The sequence below is a fragment of the Antennarius striatus genome, chromosome 7 (assembly GCF_040054535.1).
Source record: "Antennarius striatus isolate MH-2024 chromosome 7, ASM4005453v1, whole genome shotgun sequence".
In the NCBI taxonomy this organism is placed as follows: domain Eukaryota; kingdom Metazoa; phylum Chordata; class Actinopteri; order Lophiiformes; family Antennariidae; genus Antennarius; species Antennarius striatus.
Window position 1 is genome coordinate 11,100,435 of NC_090782.1, and position 21,467 is coordinate 11,121,901.

The 21,467-nt window shown below is 41.0% G+C and overlaps 1 protein-coding gene across 2 annotated transcripts; it reads left to right on the forward strand.

The window, feature by feature from the left end:
- Window positions 1–81: 81 nt before the first annotated feature.
- reps2 (RALBP1 associated Eps domain containing 2) lies at window positions 82–21,046 on the forward strand. Of its 2 annotated transcripts, XM_068320437.1 has the most exons (20): window positions 4,225–4,301; window positions 4,434–4,561; window positions 7,297–7,420; window positions 8,868–9,043; window positions 10,021–10,129; window positions 10,547–10,653; window positions 10,737–10,878; window positions 10,948–11,011; window positions 11,787–11,955; window positions 12,037–12,090; window positions 12,291–12,357; window positions 12,598–12,681; window positions 13,257–13,305; window positions 13,387–13,514; window positions 13,775–13,836; window positions 13,948–14,022; window positions 17,055–17,141; window positions 17,272–17,405; window positions 18,279–18,384; window positions 20,010–21,046. In XM_068320437.1, the coding sequence occupies exons 1-20, from the start codon at window positions 4,259–4,261 to the stop codon at window positions 20,076–20,078; spliced, it is 1,977 nt and encodes a 658-aa protein (XP_068176538.1). In that variant the 5' UTR covers window positions 4,225–4,258; the 3' UTR covers window positions 20,079–21,046. The 2 variants fall into 2 exon arrangements, with proteins under 2 accessions (XP_068176537.1, XP_068176538.1); XM_068320436.1 differs by lacking the exons at window positions 4,225–4,301; window positions 4,434–4,561 and adding an exon at window positions 82–1,873.
- Window positions 21,047–21,467: the final 421 nt, after the last annotated feature.

Here is a 21,467-nt window from a genome sequence, read left to right on the forward strand (position 1 = left end):
AATGAATAAATGAATGACTTTATGCTTTTTTATTTTGTAAATATGGGATTGGCTGAACAGAAAAACAAATAAGACCATTGTAGGTAGACAAAACGACAATAACAATATGTCCAAAAAGAAGTAGGGTGAAGCATGAACCCTTTTCAACTTATTACTTAATTAACAATCAATAATCTCAAACGTATTTAGTTATACATAAATATTGTATTTATAAAAACAGAAAAAGCATAAATTAAACATACATATTTGCAAAAAAGTTGTGAAAATAAACGTAGTGTAAATAAACAAATACATAAATCATTTATGACGACACCTGATTGTTAAGGCCCTTCTTCCCTCCTGTACCTGTTGAATACCATGTGTTTGTACCGCTTTTTAAACTGGGTCATACTGGGACATTACTTGAGCTCCATTCCCAATCCGTTCCACAGCCTCACTCCACAAACAGAAACACTGAAACATTTTAATGTTGTCCGTGCCCTCTGATGTTTTAAATTTAGCTGGCCCCTCATATTATAATCCCCGTCTCTGTTAAAGAACAATTCTTGAATATTCCCAGGAATTAAATTGTTTTTTGCTCTATACATGATACGTGCTGGATCAAGTGGTTTCAGTCTGAGACAGGATTTGAGTTGCTCAACAGGTCTCCATCTTCCTATCTACCCTTTAGGCTTTATCAGTTATAAAGGTAGAGTAAAAATGGTCTTTCATATCACACTGGTCCTTAATCCAAACTTTAAATAAGACTTTAAGGATTATTCTATAATGTAAAGATGAGTCAAAAGCCGCCCACATTATTCTTCAGTTCTCGGACATTTAATTTGTTTTGTCACAGATTGCAGACATGTTTGTGACCAGATGAGGGCAGCATCATTCAGGTTATTTATGGAGCCTTTCACGACGACTACCATTAATTATTTCACTAAATACAAAACTGTCATTTGTGTTGGTACTCTTATAAGATCAGCTGCCCTCAATAACTCGCTGGTTTCAAGTTGCCTTATTGGTCCTGTTACATCGATGACAGTGAAATATTATTAATAATCATTATTGTTTACAGTTTCATTTTATATTACTGTATATTCTGTGTTATGACGCTTTCATCTTCTGCAGAAGTTTTTATAGTATTGGATGTGCATTATGTTTAGATAATACATAATGGCTTTCTGAATTCAGGATTTTTACTTGTAATGGAGTATTTTTACTTGTAACGTGTTAGTACTCTGACTTGAATTCATGCTATGAATACTTCTTACATCATTACTGACTTGTGTGAATTCCTTTAAGCTTCCCAATTTGTATTTTTGGATAAATTACATACTTAAAGAAATTAAATTCTCGAGCATGGATGTCTCTTGTGAATCTCTGTTGTAGTCCATACCCTGATTTCTTTATAGCGAGGCGTTAAGACAAAGCATGTCTTTATGTCAGAGACAATGGCCCCTCTGCCTGCTGCTCTCTGCCGCCCCCATAGGCGTCTCTCGGTACTGCTACAACCGGCTGTCAGGCGGTAGGAGCGGTGATCTGATCCGATCCGTCGCCTCACACAGAACCTTCCTCCTGCCGGAGGTGCTGCCAACCAGAACCCCCCCTCCCCCCGCTTCCAAATGGAAACAGGAGCCGGCCTTTTGAGCACGATGGACCGATCCGAGCGATTGTAGTCCGGCTCCAGCGGATCCTGCATGCGGCAGGAATGGATCCGGAACCCGGCGTGGCGTCTGCAGGGAGTTTCATCCCCTTGAATGAACAGGAGCAGAGGTTCTACTCAGGTCTCCACAGCCGGTGCCAAGCGGACACCTCAGGAAAGCTGTCGTCCAGCAAAGTGGCCGAGCTGTTCAAGGCGTCTCAGCTGCCGCCCGAATCTCTGCATAAAGTGAGTACCGCACATCTGCGCCGGTGTGAGCGTCACGTTACCCGCTTTGGAGAGCTGAGAGCCGCAGCCGCGGCTGTGAGCAGCGACCCCCGGGGGTCTGCAGGAGGCACGGCGTGGCCCGCAGTGTCAGGATGGGCTCTTAATGCATCCTGCTCTGCAGTGTGTGTGTGTGTGGGGGGGGGGGAGCAACACACCTCCCTCTCACACAGGAGGGTTCTCCCTTAAAGGCTACATCAGCTGTGACTGTGTTGTAGCCCAGGTTAGTGGCATTCACACAGAGGAGGATCCGGGTTTAATTAAACTGTGGGTTTAACTAATCCGGGTTTTATTAAACTGTGTGAGTAAGGAACTCATTTTAGCTCCCATGTGGATAAACGTGTTTGTGTTTCATGTCAAGTTCAGCATTTGCTCAGTTGTTTATTTGTTTACTGCTTGTTTACTGCCGTGGAGAGAAGTTGTATTGATGTAAAGGTTGTTTTTCAGGTCGTAGAGTGAAGTCTGCAAAATATTCCCGATTTAAAGAACCATTCTTTTTGTATTTGAACCCATTAAGTTCATATCCACCCAGGCCCAGCGGGCCCCTGCAGGATCCAGAGCTCTGTAATCCTCACATATGGTGACCTGGATTTGGAACAACCAAACGTTTAAGTTTGGTGAATATGGATTTTTATTTGCTCAATTTTATAGACATATAACATACTGTTGACAAACAAACAAACAAACAAACAAACAAACAGACTGGTGAAAGTTTCTATCAGTTAATATGACTATTAATTTTGTTAAAGTTCTTTCTTTTTTAAATATGGTTTTTACAATGCGACACACTGAGCCAGTTTTGTCAAACAAACAAAGAATCTGCTGTAGTTTTAAAACTCACAGTTCAACCAAACCTGAAAATGAGATTTGATTTCAACAATACTTTGGTCAACTATCAGACTAGTTGGCAATTAACGGTCCGTCCACTGTCAAGTGACCTGTGACATGGTCATTTATCTCTAATGCGATCTGAGCAAAGCGTGCTGCTGTTTTTAGATGTGAGGCAGTTCATCCACTGGATGTTCCAGCAGCCATTAGTCTCTACTGTGTGGAGATCTAACTGCAAGCTCTTGAAACTAGTTTGAAACTAGTCTGTAAATGTTTAAATCATCAGCAATAAAATATGAACTCCCAGAGTTTGGAAACATGTTTTTTCTACTATCTACCATTATAGAGCTGTTCACTTTGGCTAATGTTAGCTAATTTTAGCCAGATATTTCTGTATAAAAGTTATTAATTCATTCATAATCGATCAATCTTTAGCAGTAATTATTGTTCCGCAGGCTTGTTTAGCACTTATAGTGACTGTAAATAAAAACATGGCTGGATATAACGTCCCCACACTTATTTTTAAAGAGCGATGCCTTACATGCTGCGTTCAAAGCAGTCTGGTGGAGCTGAACCACTTTTATCTTCCCCCAGAGCTCATTTTGCTGACCCACCACAGGCATATAAACATATTTTTCCAGCTCAGATAAGCACAGCAGGTCGCTGCCTCCATTCACATCACTTGCGGCCCCCTGGGGCCCGCTCCCGGCCATCGCTGCCCATTGTGTCTCTGCGTGGGTGTCAGGAAGTTTGGCATTGAGCTCCTTTTCCTTCCTGTCCGCTCTGGATCGCCGCCACTACATGGGAGTGATTGACGTGCTGATTCTGAGCCGTGCTAGGCCCGCTGCTGCAGGATGCCTGCACCGTCACTCTGGGGCTACAGAACGGCTTCTGGAACAAAATGTCAAATGGTATCAGAAAATCCTAAATGGTGTGTTTCCTGCACGATCTATCATAACATATAAGTTGTGTTGTGATTTGACCTGATTTGATTTTTACTGTAAATACTCTTTGCTGTTTGTAAAAATAAGGGGAATTTTCTGTCATGCAGTTAATCAGAGGTGTGTCTTGTTGAGTCATGATTCTCGGAGATTGAACGGATGTTCAAGGACAGGACCTTTTACGTCTGTGTTTACAGCACAGTTCAAAACACACGACCCGACCTCCTGCTGTGCTGCTATGCTGTCCGTGAAACCAGGCAAGGATTTACTTGCATGTATCAGCAGCGTACTATGTGTGATGAATTATTAGTGATTGTGTTACTCGGTGAGTCAGGTTGAAGATGTGGACTCTGGTGTGTTTTGATTAGAGCAGCTTTTGACTAAATGTTGACATATGTTACTGTAGAACCTGCCTGGTTGCCTAAGGTGTGGTTGTGATCTAGATATAACTTTTTGTGTCTGCTCTGTGCTGCATGTAATATACTGTATATGATACACAGATGACAAACTGCATTGTTTCAGCCACACAAGTCATGAAGCTCTACCATTGGCAGTGTGGATCTTTTGATGAGTCCTACAGATGTCGATGGGCTTCCTGTCTTTACCTCCAGAGCCACCAGAAGGTTGACAGTAGACACAAATTAGATGCCGTTTTCATTCCAGACCTGTTGCGCCTTTATTATAGTCCAATGTCTATCTGAAGGCAATGAAGGTGTAATGAGGCATGACTTTGTTCAACCTCTGTGATGTTGCAGGGGGAAGAAACAATGCTGAACCAGATGTGTTTGTGACCTGCCCCGAGATATTTATCTATGCCATAGCAACGAGACGACTGCAATGTAAAGAACACCAGAAAATAACTGTCAAACTGCAGAGTCGATGGGTGAGCGGCTAAAAAACCTGCTAAAACCACAGCTCCTTGGTGTCAGAAGGTGCTGCTTGTGGTGGTTAGGGTATCTGGGAAAGATCTCCTGGTGGGTTTCGTGGCTCTCTCAACAGAGAGTAGATTCAAAGAGTAGACCTACAACTCACTGCAGGGTTTATCTCATCAGGCGTGGGAATGCCCCGCGATTCCCCCGTATGGGCTGGAAAGTGTTGGTGGTGGGAAAAGGGGCATCTGGAAAACCCTGCTGTAGATTAAATGGGCCGATATATTGATGGACATTCGTGGTTCCTAGATGATGAACCCTAGTATCTCTGGCGTTACAATTTTCCCATAGCGCTACATGAGTTTGAGATTTGAGGGATTGAGTGAAATGTGTCAATAACGAGATGCATGCTGAATGAATTGACAAAAGATCAATGGTGATGATATTGACAAGAAATATTATTTTTGTAATCCAGATATTATAGCTTTTAGTCAAGTCCTGGTGCCTACATTACCCATAGTGCAACCTCAGCACTAACTGTTCAGTGGGAGAGCTGTGTTATGTTAATATTATCAATATTAACAAAATATTGAATGCATCAAACTGCTGCCTTCAGGTTCAGCAGATATGCAAAGTTCACTTCTTTGTTACTCCTCACCCCCGGATTATTTTCGTTTTCCAGCTTGAACAAAAACAAACACACAGTTTTGACTCAAATGTCATCATGAGGATATTTATCTGACATCACACAGTCTTGCAGTCCCGTATTCCTTTGTTCTGTCCAACAGACTTTTATTTGCAAAACAGATAGAATTGGCCTTTAACTTTTTATCATCATCACATCTGAATGTCATTTTATCCATTATACTCAGTAGAACCCAAACCTCACCCGAGTGTCAAGGGTCATACCATCAAAATGATTCTCACCTGAATGTGAAAGAGAGAGGAGAAAATTCAAGTAGTAAAAGCAAAATTCCATTGAAGTTTAAAAAACAAAACAAAAAAGAATCTAACCTTTATCCAGACCCACTCCAGAATTTAATGGTTTCTTCCTACATGTACGACCTTCTACCAAGTTTCATCAAAAAAAAAAAGTTTTTTCTTTGTAATTCTGGAACAGACAAAGAGAAACTCATCGGTGACTGGATTTGCATCAGCTTCAGCTACACGATTTAGCATGTTAGCATTGTCATTGGGAACATTTTTTGTTGTCTCAAATTTTTTGAATAACAGAAATATTTTTGCTTTAATTTGCATGTTTGGAAAACAACAGGATGAAAAAGTCAAATCCATTACTTTTACATCAGATATATGAACATGAACATTATCGACTAGATTTACTAACGTCCAGAGAATCATTCCGGTTGTGACATGTGGGCTGAGATCTTTCTGTCTTCCTTCATTAACATCCCTCTCAGTCCGTACATGTCACCAATCAGTCTGGTTCCTCACGGCCTTCACTGGACTTCCTGAAATAAATACTTCCATCACCTCAGGGGAACTGACGGCGCTGCAGGCCTAACCTTCACCGTCGATTCTGCCTCTAACTCCTTTTAGTTGTTGTGGATCTGCCTGTGAAACATTATGCAGGTCAAGCTGAAATAATGCGTCATAAGGCGATGTGGGCCAAACACCCCCTACCCCCCGTCAGCTTCATTAGGGAGTAGGTATTATTATGATCCTGTCATTCACAGCTCCAAAACAAAGATCACATTCACATTATTTTAGCAGCTAAAGTGTAGTTGGTTGAGCGTTGTGATTTGTCTTTAACACCTTCCCTATACAAACAATAAAGCAGGAATTACCTTGTAATCTTAGACTTAAGACTTAATGCATGTTGTTGTGTGTGTCTGTGTGTCTGGGTAATGCTGATAACATTTAGTTTTTTCTTACCTGCTTGGTGGATTTATCCGTCACAATTTTAATCTAATTTAATCAATCTGGTGATTGTTTTACAATATTCACACCTTTCCTTCCTCGCTGACAGCTGCAGGATTTACCTGTCTGTTAGCTAAGCCAGTTACACAACATTTCATTTTACACTTTGGGTTTTGTAGGGATGATTTCCTACTAAGAATCTCCTTTGATACAGTTAATGCTGTGTTAACACACACATCATCCGGGCTCAGCTTCAGTGTCAGTCAGAAGCAAAGAAAAGAGTTTAAATCCATCAGGTTTCAGATTCATTCCACTCCCACCACCTCACACGAAGGCCCACACCACAAGAACTTGAGTGTCCACAACCGGCCTCTTCAGCCATTGGATAACCCGGCAGGACAATAGTACACTGTACTTGAATCTGAAGAATCATAATGGAGATGAAAGCAATGCCTCCCTAACAAAGATTAGTTATAGTGATGGTTGGATCATTGATGTAATTATCAGCCCCATCTATTATAGTCACCGTTATAAACTCTGCTCTAAGCAAACATTTTATTCAAAAACCTTTCTTCTATATTTCGGGGCATATTTATTTAATTATCCTCTATAATCCTAATCCAACTTGCTCCCCCAAAACTGATGTCGTAATCTCAAGCGTGCTGAATGAGCCAATCCGACTGCGCTCTTGATTCTTCACACACTCTTTCTCCTGGCTTTATTCAGCTGGCAGAACCTGTAATCTTTCCTCTGCATTGAGGCTAAATAATGACATTTGTAAGACCCCGGATCTTCCAGTGTTGTAGGAAATACAAAGGATGACATTTATCCACCACTTCCCATTCAAAATAATTCTCCTCTTGTCTTCCAGGTGACTGAGGTGTGTGGAGCGAAGCGTCTGGGCTACTTTGGGACTCCTCAGTTCTTCGTGGCCCTGAAGCTGCTGGCGGCCTCCCAGGCCGGTCTGCCCGTCCACCTGGAGAGTGTAACAGCCAGTAAGTCTGCTGCTCGGAGACGAGGCGTCTCACAAGAGCAAAAGGGGATCAGGAGATTATCTGAACATGGCAGGATTTGGTCTAATCTGGATGAAAGGGGAGTCGCGTGGAAAGGGCTAAGTGGGTTTGCCCTTATTATGAGAGCACACAATCAGTCACACCCCGAGCAATGAGGAAATCTGTTTTCCACAGAGGCAGCAAGATTATGAGGAAAAGGTGTTCATAAGTTCAGATTCACTGCACAGGGCTCGAAATGAACTTTTTTTCTTGGTAGCACTTGTGCTCCTAAAGTGAGAAGTTAGTAGCACCAGCAAAGACTTTAGGAGCACCTACCCAAAAGCAAGGCAGTGACGGAGCGATAGAGATCGCTCCGTCCATCTCCGTTCCGCGCGCCTCTCTCCCTCGCCTAGGAGAGTAGCCGCAGCTGCGCTCTCATTGTTTCCTGGCAGGACCACAGGACCGTGGTCCCACTCAGACTGTTTCGCACACATTCTCCAGCAGGTCCAGTGGTTATTATTGGATTGTTTTGTATTTTAAAACATCACTAAAAGATGTTTTATGTTGCCCCAAACTCCACCATGCCTTTAGTGAACATTCGTTTGCATTTTTCTCGGTCATTTTGCCCTCAGCTCGGACTTCAGGGGATAATTCTGCTCAAAAGATTTGTGCTTTGTTTCATAGTGGAGCTTCATGTTACCACTTTTAATTCATGCTACGTGTTCAGACCATATGAGGTGAAATGGTTTTGAACTGCCTGATGGAGGAATAAACATTTCGTCCACTCGTTGTTAACCAGCGGTTTTCCTTGTTAACCTCCCTTCGCTTGGAGCTATGCTGTCGTCCTTCTTCTGTGCTCCTGTAGCGGTAAACTCACAGTGGTAGCGGCAGCGAGCTGTCTCACTTCCTGGTACGCTGACAGAGCAGGGTAGACAAACGATCTGATTGGCTGAACTGAGTGGAGCTATTACTGGATTAACTGGAGGAGCAGCTCCCGCCATCTGTAGCCGCGAACTGCAAGTAAAAATGCGCCAAGAAAATCGACTCTCGTGAATTTATCATGGAGTGGTCACCGGTCAGGACACAACCATCACTCGGTCCCGATCCGGACTGCGGTCCGCCTTTTGGTGACCCCTGCTCTATAGAGAAAGAGCGAGAGGAAGAGGAAAAAAAAGGCGCACCAGATTTTTTCCCCTAGTCGCACCGGTGCTCCCAAATACAGTATATTTAATAATCGCACCAATAAAAATTTGAGCGCATATTAGACCAAAATGGTCGGAATTTTGAGCCCTGCTGCACTGCAGCTCCCCTCGGCAGACTAAAACAACCCCAATGAGCTCAGATGTGTTTAAATAGTTTTGCACATAGTGATTTTTGTGAAAAAAGTGAAAAAGATTAAGAAACTAAATTGTTATGCAGGAATCTAAAGAAGCCTTGTTTCTCCCTTCAGATCTACCTCTGCCGAGGTTTGTTGGCTTGAAGAATGAACCAGAGGTGCGATACCCGTCCGTCCCCCCAGCCATAGATGGGCAGGGGGCTCAAAGTGGGGCCTCACCCAGTTCTGTCTCCTGGACCCCAGCCGACAGGAGCGCCTTCAGACACCTGGAGGCAAATGTAGAGAAGAAGGTGAGCATGGGGTGACAGTTCACAGACAACACAGACCAAAACAACACGTGCGAAATGGTAGAAACTCATAAATTTGAATTTGGAAGAGTTTTACATAAAGCATGATCAACTGTTTGGATGTTCATGTGATCAAAAATATTGTAAAAACAATCCAGTCTGAAGAGTATCGTTAGTAACAAGTGATATCATGATGGATTATGAGAGGAGCATCAGTGATTTGTCAGTCACATTTGTGGAAATCCGTGTGAGCAAATTGTGCAGCAGTTTCAGAACTTTTCTCAAAAGTCATGACAAAAAAAGTTTCATCATCTCCAGTCCATAAATTCCTCTAAAGATTCAGAGAATCTAGACAAATTTCTGCAGTAACAAAAAAGATTAAACAAACAATGTGACCTTCCATCCATAAGGTGGCGATGTGTTTAAACCAACATGATCCTATAAAGCAATTTATTCTGTGGCCCCAAAAAGCTTTGGAAAATTTGTCAGTAAGCAGATCATCAGTGATGCTACCAATGTAAGAGAAGAACAAGCATCCAGACTGATGCTTGTTCCAAAGTGTTCTTTTCTCTAACAAGTCCACATTTCAAATCATTTTTGTAAATCATGGATGTGGTGTTCTCATGCTCAAAAGGGAAGAAGACCATCCAGATTGTTACCAGCTCTGGTACCCATGGTACAGGTAACATGGGTACCAGAGCTTAAGGCTCCACTGAAGGCTCCACTGATGCTCAAAGGTGCAAACAGGGTTAACATCATCAAATACCACAACAGAGACCTGGGACTGTAGCAACTGAAGTTGTGTGTCAAGCAACAATTAAATCAAACTACACTAGATAACAGTTTCTTAATATCAGGTGGGATTTGTTCCTGTTGGAGGACAGTTTTCAGTATCTGTCAGATCTGTTGATTAACTTTGACTTCATGAAGTGAATTGTTGTTCTGTGGGTGTGTGAATAAAAATCATTCTGTCCCTGTAGGAGCCCCGGTCCCCACCTCGATCACCCTGCAACTCGCCGCCTCGCTCCCCTCTGGCCTACCGCAGCTATCTGTACAGCAAGCAAAGAAACGGGGCTGACTCTCAGATCGGTGAGCAAATGTTTGGATCACCTGCTCCCATGGGAAAAGTCTGCCTTCTATCAACACAGCAGTCTTTAAATACACCTTGTCTGTTTGTTTTAAAGTCGGGCAAGAGAAACACGAGTGTGGGCTTTGAGGGTGACACCCATCAATGTCAGTTTAAACAACTCATTTTCTTAAATTGATTTTTCTTTTTAACTTGAGCAAAAACTACACATGTTGCATTACTGCCATATAAATAAATAAAGAATTGAAATGAAACCAAGAGCTCTAACTGTAGCTCTGATTCCTCTCTCATCTCTTTTCTCTATCCTGGTCTTCAGATCTATAAATCTCTCAGATCATTTCTTTCAGTGTAGCAATCATGAAGAAATCATTGCATGTGTGTTTCTCCTCCTCAGAAGTTTTTTTCTCTTCTGTCTTTAGCTTATGAAAGCAAACATTCCTCACGGCCGATCTTCCAGCCACAGAAGCACTCCTCACCCAGCCACTATGGGACCAAACCCACTGTGGAGCATTCTGGCATGTTTCAGGTAAGGCCACTTTTATATTTATTTTTTTCCAATCTTTTAAAAGCTCCTGGAAGCGTGTGTTGACCTGCCTGTGTTCCCTCCAGACCTCCTCATCAGAGAGGCTAGAGGAGCAGGATGTAGTCGGCTATCATGATGACGACCCCTGGAGGATCACAGAGGAACAGCGGGAGTATTACACCAACCAGTTCAGGAGCCTTCAGCCTGACCTGGGGGCCCTCATCTTGGGTGCGGCCCTTGTCTGGTAACCCGTTTGTAATCACATTCAAACACTCAGTTCCCCGTCTTCTTTCCTAGGAACCATAGCAAGGAGCTTTTTCACAAAATCCAAGCTGTCGATACCAGAGCTGTCCCACATTTGGTACGTGCTGACTCACATGTGTGAACTGTTTGTTTTTAATCAGCCAGTCACATTAACATATCCACTGAGTGATAGACACTTCATGGTCAAATCCACACCTTCAATGTCCTCCTCACAGTATGGTGAGTTTTGGCTTTGCAGGTGATGCTGGCTGGTTTTTATTGTACGTTGACAGAACTTTAGCAGCTGCTTCCTGTGATTCTTCCATATGTAAAATATGTTTTTTTCTCTAGCATGTTACAGTTATCCTTCATAATGACTTTAAAAAGTTTTTATGTGAAATAGTAATAACAACATCTCAAGGAGATGTTGTTATATTTTGTTCAAATTTACTGATCATATATATTTACTGATTTTAAACTTGGTGTAATGATAAAACGTTTGGAAATACAGTAGTATATTTTGCCATTATAGGTGATTTACATTATAGGGCTTGAATATTTTTAATGGATTGCAATACATTTCTAACAAAAATACTCCTGTCAGTGTACCAGCGTATTAACATTAAGTTACAAAATTAGCTTAAAAAATGAAATGCATATATATGTTAGGTATGATTTGGATAAGGCAATGAGCAGGTTTTTTAAAAAATGTTAATTGTTTTAAGGTTTATTAATGAATTCTTATTTCACTTTTCCTTAGTAGTTCTGTATTGAAAATGTGATCATTAATGATAAAATAAATTCAGTCATCAGGATTTTTATTATAGATGTACCTCTAAGGCTCAACTCCTGGATTCTACAGATGTTCCTAATTTCTGAACTCGTTTTTTAAGGGAGTTAAGTGATGTGGACAGAGATGGAGCTCTCACCTTCTCTGAGTTCTGCACAGCCTTTCACTTGATTGTGGCTCGTAAGAACGGCTACCCTCTCCCAGAAACCCTTCCTCTGACCCTGCAGCCAGGGTTCATCCTGCAAGAGGAAGATGTGCCGGATACCCCTCAGGTGAGGAGTAGTCACGAGTCAAGAATGTTCACAAACATCTCTGTCTTCACAAGTAGATTCAAACTGTTCTTTTTTTTTCAGGCTGCAGAGCCTCTCATTGTGTTTGAGGATGAAGAACTGAGGCCTGGTCAGACCGTAAGTCAGTTTTGAAACAGTGGATGATGAGTCATCATCACCGCCTGTAGGGGGCGCCATTAGGCTAAACATATTCCTATTCCTTCACTGTTAAGCCTGCTGATTTTAGGGCCTGACCTCCTGCAAAATATTACACAGTTGTATTATTTGCAGGCAGTAATGTTATGTAAAGATAAAACTGTTTGTACTTTTTGTTCCAGGATCGGAGCCAAACAGAGAGACTAAAGCCAAGCGTGACCACAAAGCAGGAACTGAACGAGGAAGCAGGTAAACACTGTAAAGTCCAGGTATCAAAGGCATTACTCTAAAATACAGAGAAAAATCACAGAATATGGATCTTTAGTTTTTAATTTCAATGTATAAATGAGAATATGTCTCAAAAGCAGTATTGGCTTGTAATCGGTATACACTTTATATTTATGTTTTCATTCATTATTTAAAAGTTTTTTTTAATCACATGCTGTTTTATCATAAAATCCTGTTCTACTGCTGACGTCTGTGTTTCAGTATCAAGAGATGGGGGTGTGAAGAGGGGGACGGTGTCTCAAGACAAACATGCCCTACAGCTCGGTGCTTTTCCTGTGAGACCAGGTGGTTCCCAAACTCCTCTTAATGTGGGGAATGTTTGAAAGTGAGGACTTTGTTCCTGTACAAATGAACTTCATGAACCGTAGATACCATCAATTCTTTCACGCTGTTGGGAATCGCTCCAGTGCTCTCCTTAAAATAAACTGAATTAGAAATATGCAGTTGTCTGTAAGGACTCTCTAGTATTCATGTGCTTCAGGATGGATTGATGTACAGTATATCCACAACAGAATTTGTTCCTAGATGGAAATTGTCCCATTTCAAACTCCTCAGGTTTTATGGAAATCAGTTCAGCATTTTCTTTATATGTAGAGAAAATGTGGAAAAGTATCAATCACATGATTTTAGAGAAAGGTGGAAAAAAACATTTTTTTTCATGGAACTGTAACAGCCCCCTCCTCCTGACAAGCAAATCAACCAAATCACAGAGAGGAAAACATGAGCTCCTGTGTGGAGAAAAGGTTATATATTATGATCTCTATTACCTTACAAATGTGAAATTGGGAAGCACTGCTAGTTGCTTCTTGTTTTACACCATAAATGACGCTTTTCTCATTTTGAATGATCCTTCCTCGCAGAACCACCGCAGGACCTGGACCCACAGATGAAGACGAAAACTAGACCAAGGTGAAAACAGACAACGGCAGCCAATAACACCATCCTGTCTTGCTCCTTATAACCTCCTCCTTGTTGTTTCTGCACCACCAGGTCCTACTCCAGCACGTCTTTTGAGGATGCCATGAAGAAAGCAGAGGAGCCTCCGACACCTCCACCTCGACCCCAGAAGACCCACTCCAGGGCCTCCTCACTGGACCTCAACAAGCTCCTCCAGCAGGGTACGACTGACCGTGTCTCCGTCATGACGCTCACACATCTTAAACCGTCTGGACCCGTTTCACTACTAAAGATATTGTGTTTGTTTATGACTGTTCTGTAATGGGAAACAAAAAGGGAAACTGAGATAGGTGGGGTTTTTTATTCAGAGGATCACACTGGAGTTAGTCGGTGTCTCCTTGTGAAAATATGAGTTTAAGAAGGTAAATGTGACACCAAAATAAAATTTAATCAGTCAGTGATGTTTTTTTGTGGTTTTTAGGGGTAAAGTGTGGATGGTTGCCACCTCCTCCAGCCCTCCCTCCGAGACCATCCAATTCACAGGTACACCTGCTGAGATAATGGCAATAATGCATGCTAATGTTCTCTTTATAGCAGGTGAACAAAGCTATTATTGTTCCCAGTTTGATCAGAGCTTATATTCTTTGTCATCAGGTTTCTCATTTTATGAACGCCGCAGAGAAAACGCAGCTGCCAAACTTTGCTGACTTCAGTCACTTTAGAGAAGAGGTGAGAATGAACTCTGGTTATTTGCTTTTACTGTATATGTTAGGTTATAGTTACATAAGCAGCAAATTCTCTCCAAATTCCTTGCCAGACTTTCAGGCTTTGCCCTCCGTTTCACGTGTCATTAACATGTCACTGATGTCGACTATGTAAAATATACAAGACTCAATTTCAGCTCACAGATCAACTCAGAGGTTGTGACATCAGCGTTCATCAAAGTGTCAGTGAACGCATCGCATTTTTTCTGTATGTACCTTCCTGTTTTACCGCTTCATTCTAGTGTATCCTTGTCCCCTGTCACACAACACAACACAACCATCCACTCTCATATTAATAGCAGTGACTGGAGACTTTTATGAAGTTGACTCAGATTTGTTCCCATTTGTATTTTGTGGTCTAGTTTTAAGTGGTCAATTTTACATTGTCAAATAATCCGTTGGAGTATTTCTGAACAGTTTGTTCTAACGTGTTTTGTTAATACCAGATATGAATTTCTATCTCTCATAGTCTGGATTTTACCGATCTGTAGTTCCTCTTTACTAATAATCAGTAGCTAATCAGTGTTTTCAGATAAAAAATAAAATAAATCAATATTAGTTACCAAAATAAACAGATATACAGTTACTGAAATATACAAAATACTTTCATTAAACCTTCAATTTGAGAAAATCAGCCTCAGACAGTAAAGAAGGTTTTACAGCTGTTTCTTCCTCTTCTTCACTTCTGCACTTATTAGACTCATGCTGAAGAGTCTCCTGGTTATTTAGTCTCATCTTTGTATTGTTGTTGTTGTTGTTGTTGTTGTTTTGTCATACAGCCTTCTGCCTTCTTTTTGTCTGATCAGATAACATTTTAAGGTCAAAGGTTACCACGCTTCCTAATTTAATCCAAACAGTCTGGTTCAGATCCTCCTCTATTCTTTTAGATGTCATATGATTCCTCCTTCAACTCTTTACTGGGTTGAACTTTTCCTCACTGCAACCATTGTCTTTGCAGTCTCACCATCCCTCTTTCTTCCCACGGGATGTTTTTCTTATTCTATATTAAAACCAAAGACAGTGGATGATCCCAACCGTGGCTTTACCCTGCATGTAGTTTCTCTTAAAGAAATAAAACAAAGTAATTTTTCTCAGATATAAGTGAAATGTATAACATTAAAATGTCTTTCATAATATTATTGTAAATATTTGAGATCAGCCGTTGCCAGGAAGATATTATAAGACCCTGACACCTTCCAGCATGTTCTTTTCATGGATCATGTGAAAGAGCAGATAAAGGAACTGATGTGTGACCTGATCGATGAAACCAGTCTTAGTTTCTCTCCTGTCACTTTCTTTCATTTAACATTCAACACCTTCCGTTTGGTGTCCATTTTTGTCCAATTCATTTTACTTTATTCCTTCTAGCAGGAAGGTTATGATTTGAAGAAACGTGTTAAAGGGATGTGACATGTGCCAGGAAAGAACCAGGTCAAACTGGGTTCATAGAAAGGAATTGATCCAACAATGTTTTAAACCCTTATATTTTCTCTGATGTTGTGTGCTTCATGGGGCAATATTGTTTCGTGACCAAAAAATTGATTGTCCTCATATTGAAGGGGTGGAGCCTGGTCGTGCAAGCTTAACATACATGTAGGATCCATTGTACTACACTAATCCTACGGTGTAGGATGAGGTGTTTTAACTGAACCTTCATTTCACGTCGCTTTCATTCATTTTGCTTCATTTCCCTTTTTTCCAATTCCAACTTCATTTTTGTTCCCTTTTTCTCTGCCTTTAACCCAAACTTTATTTCTCTCCAAGTTGCTAATCTTCCCTTCCTTTCTGTTCACTCTACTTTTCCAAACTACATAGTTTCCCAGTGACCACAGCAGGAGAACCCACAGTGCATTTGGTGCGACACTGGGCAGACAGTTAGGAGTGATATTCCTGCAGCCGCTACTAAATCATCTCTATTTTCTTTCCCTGAACTGAAGAACTGCATTCACATCTGTCAGCCCCCGCTGCTGCCCACTCGCCCCGGCCCGCCGTCTGCTCCAGACAGAGAAATTTACCATAGACGTACTAGGTTGTAAATACATGCCGACAATGAGTTGGACAGCATCAGAGTGGGCCTCCTCTGGTCTACTAGAGCTTTAGTGTGTGATCTAGGTATCAGCGAAGTCTTGAAGACTCAGTGTGATTATGACAGTAACTGTCTTTCATTGCTGGTGTGACACCGCTCCGACGTCGACTGGTGTGCCCACACACATGCTGCCCGTGGTTTTTTGAGCCACCGTAGCATCTACAACTGTACCTTTTTAATAGTTTCCATGCTGTGGTTGTGTTTCCCATCCAACAGAGCAGTGAATCCCAGGGTCATTTATTTTTGTCTGCTTGCGTTGCTCAGCAAGATTGAGTTTAAGGTTTCTTGGGTACAATCTGCCGAAGCAGGATCAGCCTGTTTAACCCATCAGGAGAACCCAGGCATCCAAGTGCCACCACAATGGAGACAGCAGCACTTAGAAGTTAGCGGAACATATCCACTAAATTCATTATTAACAGATGGGAAACGATTGAGTGCAGAAAAAGTCCAGAAGGTGCTGACTAGTAAGTAGTGCCTTCAAAGTTCACAACGTGCACCAGAGCTGAACTTAAGAAATTGACCTGTATATGAGGGCCTGTCTTCAGGCTGTTGCACTTCATACCCTTCCTGAATGAAAGCAGGTGCTGATACACCATACATTATGCCTAGAAAAGAATAATAGCTGAAATGCTGCAAGATGATGCAATAAAACCAAGCTAATCCATCATTGCGGCCCCTGAGGATGTAGGAAGCTATGCCTGGAGAGCACTAGATCTCCATCCTTCCAGGGAAGAGACTTATTTACAGCCAGGGCAGGACAGGCACACTTCATCGTGCCTCTTTAGCAACTTTTGTACATCAACACACTTTTTGGGTGAGATCTATTATTATATACTTGAGACAATGAAGCCAACGTCCCAGCAATTTCCTTGTGTCGTTTAATTTTACACCGGCATTTGTTTTTGTCGTAGGAGGAGAGCAATATGAAGCCTGAGGAACAGGGTCCAGGTTCTCGATTTGGAGTAAGCACTGAAGACCTGACAAATACTCCAAACCAGGTCTGCACTGCTACTGTAGAAAACTTGACACTTCTGTCAGGTTTATGCCATAACGGCTTGTATCTCATTCGGAGTATGGAGGATTATTCTATTTTAATTCAGTTTAAATTTACTGATAACTTTCCTGCAGGATTTGATTGGAGCTTCTCATAGTCAGGCACCACAGAAACCGGCCCGCAGGAAGTATCACCCAGACACCCAGAACCTGGAGACGATACCTCCACCTGGCATGCCGTTTCCTTCCACCACCAAACCAGTTCAGAAGTTAGTCACACATTTCCTTCTTAAATTATAAAATGCTTTTTATTTTTCTCTATTTGTCTGAGATGACAGTTTCCAGCACTTTATGACAAAACCTGTTGTGCAAATATCTTGTGTACCCAAGGAGTGACTTTTATTGTTCAGAAATTTAACTGAGGAGCAGAAAAAATTATTACCTAGCTGGTGAACATTTTACATAATTATAAATAAATTGATATTGCATTGAAAAGATGAAAAAGATCAACGCAGATCTCCAAGGAGAATGAATTCTGAGCTGTACATTCAATCAGGTAGTCAGAAACAACACAACTAAAGCCTACATAACACATCAGCAACAGCTTAGGCAGTAATGTGTCGGTGGTTTGGTCACGACTTGCTACATTGCTTTCGAATGGAAAAACCAGATTTAAGCACTAATATAAGAGTCGTAATGCGATAAATAACACCTGAGTGGTACTCAGAGGAATTCTACAGATGTTCATCCACACCCCGAGCCACCATAACGCTTCTAGCATGTGTGGCCCTGTCTCCGTACTGACTAGACGGCTCATTGCGGCTGTCAGCGCAGCAGAAGGTGACCATCAATAAGAAAAGGACTGCCGGCTGGAGGATCAATGTAAAATCCCGTCACTTTTATCTGATTGGTTCAGATTTCACTGTCTTTGAGAGCAGCAGGCCAGTATAACTTTAATCCCTTCTCCAAACATGGTGGTTAGAGCCAAATACAGAAAGTACCTGTAATAGAGATAGCTCAGGAATTCAGTTTGCATTCATTCTCGTGTTTACTTAAGTCAGTCTCACTACAAGTCCACTGAACAAATTTATCTCGGAAAATGAGTTTAAAAGCTAAGTAAAGTGGATAAAAATCACTTTCAGGCTGCCATCCAGACAGAAGCGGGAGATCCAGATGGCAATCCGGAAAAACAAGGAAGCTAACGCAGTGCTGACACGTCTGAATAGTGAGCTCCAGCAGCAACTCAAGGTCAGCCAAGCATTTTTCATACAGTCTTTATGTTGATACCATTTCAAAACTTTTTGATTCCGTATCTGAAGTTGAAATCTTCACAAATAAGTGCAACAAAAGCAGCTTACACTAGCTGCTCTGCCACTAAGGCCTCATGGCTGAACTAACGGTGCAGACCTGGCTGTTTGCTTTGGTGCTCTGCCTGCGACACACGCTCACAGTTGGAACACATGCTGAATGCCTGTCATTCTCCTCGTAAATGATCCAGGAGTGAGACCTTCCCACTCACACGCAGTGCTAATAATACATCAGAGACAAACGGATAAAAATATCAGTGTTCAGATATGCAGTTTGATTGGAAGCCAGGTTTATTTTATTATCATGGCATTGCTGTCCCATCGGAGCTCGGTAATCTGGGATGTCATTTGTCTGCTTAAATTCTACACCCTCCAACCATGTGTGGAATTCTGCAGAGAAAGGCATACGTGTCTTTTTATAGAATCAGGCCTTGTTGGAATACCAAACAGCCACGGAATCCACAACTGTCTTTCAAAATAGAGCTTTGACTGGTCAGGCATCCAACTTTAACAGGGTGTGTGAGCAGAGACAGGAGGCTGGATGTACCTTTCTCTGAAACATAAAATAAAGTAGCATTTGGACTAAATGAATGCAGTAGAAAGAGTTCAGGAAAATCCTATCTCGATCAGATGAAAGCTAAAGCTAGGCTAATGTGTTAAAAGTTTTCCTTTTGACCTTTTCCCTAACATCACAATCAGCCATACTTTTAAATTTTTGACATTTCACGTGTTTTGCTGAACTCCCTGCTAACCTGCTGATCTTATAACCTTTTCAGCAATGCAGTGGCTCCTAAACCCCCAAACATGCCAAGATCATTTGAGGGGTCAGAAGATGAAATATATTTATTAGAGTGTCACTCAGTGAGCACAAACCTCTACAAGGCTGCATGTATGTGTGTAGCTCTTAAAATCTATAAAGAAAAAGTCACTTTAATTTCAATGGTTTGTCATAAAATATAAAGTCATAAGTTGTAGGCACAAGAGTAAATTAAAAAGTGTATTATTTAAATTACAGTTAACATACAAATGATTTCTAACAATTGTGTTAAGTTGTAAGAAACCTGAAATTTTCTGGTGCTTTGGCACTAGAAAAGTTAGAATAATTAGCAAAAAACTTTTGCATTGCTAAGGAAAGTTCTGTAAAAGATATCCGTTATCTCAACAGACAAGAAAAGAAACCAAAGTACACAAATTGGTTAAAGCAAATTTCCTTGGTAATTAATAAAAACAATGTTTATATTCCCACTGGCCTGTAAAACTCCTTAAAATGAAATGAGAACGAAAAAAGTAAAAATGTCCAAAAAGCCTTGGGTGATCTAAAACCAGGTAGACTGGGAAACACCAACAACAGAACGATCTTGGTGTGCGGTGTAATTTTACATACACTAGTCATATTTTTTGGGTGGGACTACGGAACAATTAGGAGCTTCATTAGAAGAGGGATATTTTTATATACCATTGGTACTATGGCAACCAAACTACATAACCAGTCTGTATTGACTAATTGTATGTTGTTTGTCTGTATAGTGATTACAAAATGTTCTGGGTTTGTGGTGTTGGTTGCAGGTGGTTCACCAGGAGAGGATCACCTTGGAGTCTCAGCTGGATCTTCAGCGACCTCTGACCTCCACGTGATGAAGTCTCACTGAAACATGTCCCTATCAAGCATGAATGTTTGAGCCAAAAAACAGAGAGTTGTCTTTTGTCATGAATGAATAATAAACAGAAAAAAACATTGAGAAGCGGACAATCAGGGATGTGATCCAACAGTCAAATGTTCCTGTAATACTTTTATTAATGCTTTTCAATATTAAACCTTTCATTTTTCTATCACTGTATGATATGTATATGTTAATATTTCGTTTTTCATTGTGATGTTCTAAATTATATTTTCCTTTTTTGACACTCCATGAATCTTAAGTCGAATGTATACTTTAATAATTTGTGCACACATTTCCACAACTTGTCATGTTGTGTTTTTATGATGGGACACAGGTTTTCACTCAGTTGATGGATAGCATTTTTTTTGTTCCAACACAAATGATTTTCTGGATTTGATGTCTTGAACTGCTTAGAGATGGTTAATGTTTGTAAAGCCACATTAAATAGAAGTTTAATTTAATCTGACAACAGATTTCCAGCCTGCACACAATATTTCATTGTCTGATATCAAACTGTAGCACTAACACTGGAATGAGGGCATCTTTGATACTGGATTTGCAAAGAATTATATTTCACTTTATTTTCAGTCTAAAAACTATGTTTCCGCCATACAATAATATGTGGACTGATTTCTCAACTCTAGCCATTAGAACCATTAAAACTAATCCGGTGTGACATCCAGTTGAAATAAAAGGGAAACAAGTACATTGTTCACCTAAAATTATTTTTTGCGAGATGTATTTCAAACCAAGTACAAGTTGTTGTGGTTTCGATTTTGTCTATGCAAAGATGTGAGAGTTCATAATGCTAAATGAAGTGGTTGAAGCACATGATGACATGCTTGATCTTGCATGCTAAAATAATGTTAGCATCAGACTCAGAATTCACATTAAATTATACATAACAGTAATTAGCCTAATCAATAAAGTTGTCTATTTTTATTGTTTGTCATTCATTTTGTTGAGTTTTTTTAATATGAGTCAGTTTTTTAAACAGAAGCAGTGTTTAATGCTTTTTAAAGACTCAACCTTGGGATGCAATGAGAAGTATCCTGAAATCAGGAGGCCCTTAATTTCGGGATCATTCCTTGAATGCAGAGATATTTCCCCTGAAATTCCAACAGTATATGCGACTTCAAACATTTAAGACCCAAAAGAAGGCGACCTTGGAGTTTGGCTTCAGATTTGTCATGAATCAATTTCATACCATTAGTATCAGAGAGCGAAGGAGATCCAACAGACTGCAGACATAACCCACCGACCCTCACATCACAGCTGTGCTTTCTCCGACAGACATAACAACCGTGGGTCAAGCAGATCACTACTGATGGCTGTATTCCCAGACCCTCCACCACGACTTCCA